Consider the following 7,731-nt stretch of genomic DNA (forward strand, 5'->3'; position numbering starts at 1 on the left):
TGCTCTCATTGGAAAAGAATGTTGTGTGTTCATACCTGACGACACCAATGAGGTAATAGATCGCGCTAGTCACTTAGAACAAATTGCATCTCTTCCCCATGAAGAGCCAAGTTCTTTATGGAAGTGGCTAAGTAACCTATTCAATTTCTCTGGCATAGGAAACTGGTTGTTTCAGGGAGCCCTGACTATCCTGTGTGGAATCCTAATGATTTTTGTATGTTTTCAGTTAATCTCCTGTTGTATCCAGAATTGTGTAAGGTATGCCACCCAGGTGACTGCCCCAAAACAGAGTGCTAATATGATGATGTTAAATATCACTGATGAACGAAGAGATAAAGAACTATTAATATGTGGAACCCAGTAATTGTTGGTCTTTGCGTAAGCTTGACCAAAAGGAGGGATTGTGAAAGTGAAATGAATTATATTAAAGAAATAGAATGAATTAAAGAATGCTGTATGTACCTTTAAGTAGAAATGAGAAATGCTGCAAGCCACGGGGGCAGGAAAGCAGACATTAACTGCTTAACTTGCCACTTAAGGGCAATTGGTGAAGCATTAGTCTTAGATCGATAAGAGTTAACAAGGAAGCAGGATATGCATATTGTGCTCCATGCATATTTTACAATTTTGCTCTCTCTGTCCTTTTGTTTAGTTTGCACCCTTTTATCTGTATAAATAAGACTGTTTGAATCTTGCATGGAGGCTCACATTATCTGATTGTATTAGCAGAGCCATAAAAATGTTGGCATATTGTGGGGCCATGCGGGTACCCAGCCTCAGAAACAACCCTGACATCATAATCAAAAAGGCTGACAAAGGAGGTGCTGTCGTCATCATGAATAAATTGGAATATGACCAGGAGGCTGCTAGACAGCTCTCTAACACCACATTCTACAGGCCATTATCCTCTGATCCCACTGAGGATTACCTAAAGAAACTACACCATCTGCTAAAAAAACTCCCTGACAAAGCACAGGAACAAATCCGTACAGACACATGCCTAGAACCCCGACCAGGGGTATTCTATTTGCTACCCAAGATCCATAAACCTGGATATCCTGGACGCCCCATCATCTCAGGCATTGGCACCCTAACATCAGGCTTGTCTGGTTATGTAGACTCTCTCCTCAGACCCTACGCTACCAGCACTCCCAGCTATCTTCGAGACACCACTGACTTCCTGAGGAAACTACAATCCATCGGTGATCTTCCAGAAAACACCATCCTGGCCACTATGGACGTAGAAGCCCTCTACACCAATATTCCACACAAAGATGGACTACAAGCTATCAGGAACAGTATCCCTGATAATGTCACAGCTAACCTGGTGGCTGAACTTTGTGATTTTGTCCTCACCCACAACTATTTCACATTTGGGGACAATATATACCTTCAAGTTAGCGGCACTGCTATGGGTACCCGCATGGCCCCACAATATGCCAACATTTTTATGGCTGACTTAGAACAACGCTTCCTTAGCTCTCGTCCCCTAACGCCCCTACTCTACTTGCGCTACATTGATGACATCTTCATCATCTGGACCCATGGAAAAGAAGCCCTTGAGGAATTTCACCATGATTTCAATAATTTCCATCCCACCATCAACCTCAGCCTAGATCAATCCACACAAGCGGTCCATTTCCTGGACACTACTGTGCTAATAAACGATGGTCACATCAATACCACCCTATACCGGAAACCTACTGACCGCTACACTTACCTACATGCCTCCAGCTTCCATCCAGGACACACCACACGATCCATTGTCTACAGCCAAGCTCTAAGATATAACCGCATTTGCTCCAATCCCTCGGATAGAGACAAGCACCTACAAGATCTCTATCAAGCATTCTTAAAACTACAATACCCACCTGCTGAAGTGAAAAAACAGATTGACAGAGCCAGACGAGTACCCAGAAGTCACCTCCTACAAGACAGGCCCAACAAAGAAAATAACAGAACACCACTAGCTGTCACCTTCAGCCCCCAACTAAAACCTCTCCAGCGCATCATCAGAGATCTACAACCTATCCTGAAAGATGATCCTTTACTCTCACAGATCTTGGGAGACAGACCTGTCCTCGCTTACAGACAACCCCCCAACCTAAAGCAAATACTCACCAGCAACCACACATCACTGAACAAAACCACTAACCCAGGAACCTATCCTTGTAACAAACCCCGATGCCAACTCTGTCCACATATCTATTCAAGTGACATCATCATAGGACCTAATCACATCAGCCATACCATCAGGGGCTCGTTCACCTGCACATCTACCAATGTGATATATGCCATCATGTGCCAGCAATGCCCCTCTGCCATGTACATTGGCCAAACCGGACAGTCTCTACACAAAAGAATTAATGGACACAAATCTGACATCAGGAATCAAAATACTCAAAAACCAGTGGGAGAACACTTTAACCTGTCTGGTCATTCAGTGACAGACCTGCGGGTGGCTATATTACAACAGAAAAACTTCAAAAACAGACTCCAACGAGAGACTGCTGAGCTAGAATTGATATGCAAACTAGACACAATCAACTCCGGTTTGAATAAGGACTGGGAATGGCTGAGCCATTACAAACATTGACTCTATCTCCCCTTGTAAGTATTCTCACACTTATTGTCAAACTGTCTGTACTGGGCTAGCTTGATTATCACTTCAAAAGTTTTTTTTCTCTTAATTAATTGGCCTCTCAGAGTTGGTAAGACAACTCCCACCTGTTTATGCTCTCTGTATCTGTGTATATATATCTCCTCAATATATGTTCCATTCTATATGCATCCGAAGAAGTGGGCTGTAGTCCACGAAAGCTTATGCTCTAATAAATTTGTTAGTCTCTAAGGTACCACAAGTACTCCTGTTCTTCTTTTTGCTAATAAACAGAGTGGTCTTGACAAAATTGTGAGTCCTGATTCTAACTTTGACACCTCCTATGACTTTATCCTAACTTGAGTCCCCTCCAAAATCCTAAAGCTGGTCTGCTGAAAACTAAATGTCTAAGGGTTTTTTTGTATATACACCTTTTAAAACTAATATAGTTATTACATACATTAATTACATACAAGGGTCAAAGACTAAATCATTCCATGTCTTTGTAACATTTTCTTTTCATTAGAGGGAAAAATGCTACTGAAGCCACAGATGACATTATCAATAACCATCTCCCTAAACTGAAGGAGCTGAACCTAAATGGTGAAATACATGTTAATAACATAGATGTGTTTTGTGAGAAAGGTGTCTTTGATCTGAATTGTACCAGAAGAATTCTTCAGGCTGGAAAAGAGATAGGGTTACAGATTAACTTCCATGGTGATGAACTCCATCCAATGAAATCTGCAGAGGTAATTCTTCATTCTGTATGCATTTAAGCCATTTTTGCTTTTGACTTGCCTTTGGGAGAACTGATGCTTTGAGAGATTTACAATATTCCAAATCAATATGTTGTTCCAGAAAAGTATAAGTAGTTTGTGAAATAAATCGCAAGTACCACCAATGTGCAAAGTTGATGAGTTAAAGGTGTGGAATCCTTGACCTTTATTGGTAACTTGTCTACTGGCTTTTCAAATATTGACTTAGCTTATCCCTCTGGTAGTGAGGTCAATAGGAAAGATGGATATCTGTGACCCCGTTCATTACTGGTACAAAGTATAGGTTTTGATACACTATTTTAAAAAATATTTATTTTTTCCTCAGTCATGCAGTTTATGTCTTCCCAACAGTACAGACATTCTCACTGGCAGCAGCCAATAACAGCCATTCTGTAAAGGGGTGTCAGAGTCCATACTTTGTCATCATTTGAGCAGTGCCTCCTTTTAATCCCCCTCATTAGTCTGCCAAAGCTTAATTTTGTTGTATTTGGAGAAGATCAGTCTCTGGCCCAATATAGAATTCTTTACAGTGGGTAGCTCTAGAATTGCATAGGTCAGTTTATCCATTTCCATAAGACTATCAGTTTCCGTCGACTCTCTTCTGCACAAAACCTGTTTATAATTTTATCCATAATTGTACAATTGTTTATATTCATTGAGTCAGTTAAAAACTCTGTTCAGGGCATCAGCCTGACCAGATTCTTTTGATTACATTTAAAAGAGGGTTAATAACTTTAATAACTTCATGAAAGCTTTACTGCAGTAAAATTTGTCTTAAAATTACTTATTCTTTAGAGATCACGCTGAATTTTTTTAATTAGTGTTTTGTAAATAGGCCTTAGGTAGTATCCTAATGAATTGTCTGTCCAAGCAGATTGATAGTAAGAACATAGCTTCAGTGATTCGTTGGAATCTGTTAGTAATTTTTCTGTTAAATCTTTCGTGATAATCTATTTAGCTCGGAGCTGAACTAGGAGCCCAGGCTATAAGTCACCTGGAAGAAATTAGCGATGAAGGCATCGCTGCAATGGCAAGTGCCAAGTGTGCGGCTGTCCTTTTACCAACCACTGCCTACATGCTGAGGTAATGCCATTTTGACAAGTTGGATATGACAGCCAAAACTAACAGCAGGAGCATTCTTTTGGCTCAAAATTCTCATATTTCAGAAGGTTCTTATCTTCCTTAACTCAGTCAGGGACCACGGATAATGGCCACACCCATAAAGGAGGCTAGATGGGCCTCCACACATCTTACTTACTATGAGGTCCCATAAAATCTAGTCAATGCCCTATTTCTGAGATGCACTGAGATGGGTCCCCAGCAACCTATCTGATGCATTAACTAAAGCAGGTAGACATTAACTGAAGATGTCACCTTGCGAACTGGATTTTTTGGTAATCCAAATTTTATTTGCAGTATGTATATTTGCTCATTTGCAAAAGTTTCTTTTATATATGACTTGAGGAAATGGACCACTTATTGCCCAACAAGCTGAAAAGGGTGCATATAAAATTTTAGCAATTTTGTTTAATTTTTACTCAGGCAACATCAGGTATTTTCTCAAAAGCTCTAGTTGCTTTTGAGAGATATTTAACATACAGATCCATATACACCAATTAAATGGGCAACCTCTTTGTGTCCACAGGTGTATGTCTACACTGCAATTGGGAGGTGTGACTGCACTGAGGAGCTGTGACTGCAGCGTGGTAGGCGAGCCCAAGCTAGCTTTTGATTGAGCTAACACACTAAAAATAGCAGTGAAGCTGCAGCAGCATGGGTGGTGGCGTGGGATAGTCACTTGAAACCCTGAATATGTACTTGAGCAACAAGCCCAGGCTGCCACAGCTTCCCTGCTTTGTTCTTTGAGCTGGCTAGATCAAAGGTAGCTCATCTTTGCCTAAACGTGCTGCAGCTGAACCTCCAAATTGCAATGTGGACGTATCCTAAATTAACCAACAAGGAACTGAACATCAAAACCAAACAATAGCTCCTTTGTTGTGTCAGAGAACCATTTGAATTGGATTGTTGTTTGTGTATCACCTTTCCATTCTCATACAAAAACTCTGTGATTCTGCCAAGAAGCCAAATTCAGGATTGCGGAAGTTATTTGACTAGCTAATATAAGGCCAGACCCTGAGAAGCACTTTGCACCAGAATAAGGATCTGATATACTGAGAAGTGGGGAGTACCTCCAATAACGTGCTGAACATCTTCACCTCCTTTTGACCTCATGGGTAGGGTAGCCGGAAGACTTGGAACTTCACAGGATCAGGCCCCCATAGCTCTCACTGGCTGCACTGACTATTGTAGTTGTTCGGTACTTCATAGGGGTTGGTCCAAAGATTCCAAGCTGTGCAACTAAATTATAGGACAACAAGCTTGGAGTCTGACCTTTGTTAGCAGCTCATTACTCCCTCAGATCTGTGCATCCAAGAAATATGGAAGGAGAAGTGAAAAATGTGAGCACCAGCACTTAAACAAAGAGGCAGGTCTTTTATATCACTGCACTAATTTGAGAGTGGCTGCCACCAAAATTACAGCAGCGTCAAAAGCACAAGGTACCAGATTCCAGCTATAAAATCAATGGGGTGGGTAGCTGAGAGCAGAATTTGGCTTCTGGTTTCCAAAGTGATTAGCGAATCTGGTTACACCCTGTATACAAACCCAGTAATACATGGAATTTTTCCTGGTGTAATTCAAAGCATAATAGCTAAATGTACTGTACTGACAAATGTATTTTTTTCCTAGACTGAAGCAACCTCAAGCTAGGAAAATGTTAAAAGAAGGGGTCATAGTTGCTCTTGGCAGTGATTTCAACCCTAATGCCTACTGTTATTCAATGGTAAGCCATTCTTAAGGCATATTACTGCACAGAAAATGGTTAACTGTCTTCTACTGTCACAACACACGGGTAGTTCCTGCTCACTTAAAGGGAGTCTTCTTAATAACGAGACAGAGCGTCAGATCCTCAGCTTAGATGAATTACACCAGCGGAGGATCTGACTCAGAGTATTTTCTCCAGAAGTGCCTCTCAGGTCAAGAGGCTCACGTTTTTCACATCTGCTTTGGGAGGCTTGGCCAGTTACGGAGGAGGAAGGAGCATCCTGTGTAATTGTTCCCAGTTCTTGTTTTGGAATGGACAAGATGCAGGAGACCAGTTACCTGGGTCAGCCTGCTTGGGGGCTTTGGGCCTCCCCAGCATTACACAATAGGCAGATGACCTGTTTGCATTATTGGTAACTCCTGTTTTCCCCTTTATTTTTGTATTAGCCCCTGGTAATGCACTTGGCCTGTGTAAACATGAAAATGTCAATGAACGAGGCTTTAGCAGCTGCCACCATTAATGCAGCTTATGCTCTTAGAAGATCCCATATGCATGGCTCCATAGAGAATGGCAAACAGGGGGATCTCATTATCATTAATTCATCAAGGTATGTACTTAAATTGTTGTTTAAAACCTAATTTAACATAAGGGGCCTGATTCGCCACTGCATTGCACCTTGTGGAGTCACTTACACCTGTACTTTAGTAGCATTTTACACTGACTTTGCACTCATTTTCAATAGGTATAAACTCCAGTGGAGAATATGGACCAAGATTTTAAAGATTATATACTCATAAATCCTAATACCACTATTTTGAAAGCACTTATTACATGGAAACAGTACAAGGAATTCTATACGGATTTGTGCATCTGTAGCTTACCGTCTTACTATAATACCGAGACAAAGGATCAAAACATAATACTCGCTTCTCGGGATTCAGGCTGGCCAATTTGTTCAATGTATGCTCTGTATGTGATCTGCTTTTGTGAAAATATTGATATTACATAAATGTTTTACTGTCTTTTTAGATGGGAGCACTTGATTTACCAGTTTGGGGGACATCAAGAATTGATTGAGTATGTTATTGTTAAAGGAAAAGTCATCTACAAAAATGAAAGAGTTATGGGCTACTAAGTACTTACTGAAAGATGGTGATAATTTAGAAGGATATTAACATGAAAATGATACTGAAGGGTTTCAGTTACCCAAGAACAACAGACAACTTGGATTTGTATTTTACTGGTACATTATTTGTATGCTCAGCTTACTTGCTCTATATTGAAATAAACTTTACTAAGCATTTCCACTCAACCCTTGTTCATAGCAAGTGCAAACCTATTATTTATACTTTTAACATAAGGCATTCTTGAAACAGAGACGTGAAACAAAGAGAACAAAAAACCCTGCAAAGGCAATGAGCTGGTGTTCAGATTCAGGTCAGATTTATAGACTAGAGTGGAGGTCAAAGGGTTAATCCAGGATAAATTTGGAATCAATGCTGCCACAATCTTGCAAGCAGTTCTCATAG

At 40.6% G+C, this 7,731-nt stretch overlaps 1 protein-coding gene across 1 annotated transcript; it reads left to right on the forward strand.

Moving 5' to 3' along the window:
- The first annotated feature begins 3,042 nt into the window (after nt 1-3,042).
- LOC135980303 (probable imidazolonepropionase) lies at nt 3,043-7,514 on the forward strand. Its single transcript, XM_065580335.1, has 5 exons — nt 3,043-3,351; nt 4,337-4,461; nt 6,127-6,220; nt 6,649-6,809; nt 7,232-7,514. Exons 1-5 carry the CDS (start codon nt 3,337-3,339, stop codon nt 7,335-7,337), a joined length of 501 nt encoding a protein of 166 aa, XP_065436407.1. The 5' UTR covers nt 3,043-3,336; the 3' UTR covers nt 7,338-7,514.
- Nucleotides 7,515-7,731: the final 217 nt, after the last annotated feature.

The sequence above is a fragment of the Chrysemys picta genome, unplaced genomic scaffold (assembly GCF_011386835.1).
Source record: "Chrysemys picta bellii isolate R12L10 unplaced genomic scaffold, ASM1138683v2 scaf2582, whole genome shotgun sequence".
Lineage (NCBI taxonomy): Eukaryota > Metazoa > Chordata > Testudines > Emydidae > Chrysemys > Chrysemys picta.

Excerpts from the sequence above, each read along its gene's own strand:
- LOC135980303 (XM_065580335.1), top strand. Across the intron at positions 6,221-6,648 it reads ATGCCTACTGTTATTCAATG|CCCCTGGTAATGCACTTGGC; the intron begins GTAAGCCATTCT and ends TTTTTGTATTAG. Across the intron at positions 6,810-7,231 it reads ATTATCATTAATTCATCAAG|ATGGGAGCACTTGATTTACC; the intron begins GTATGTACTTAA and ends CTGTCTTTTTAG.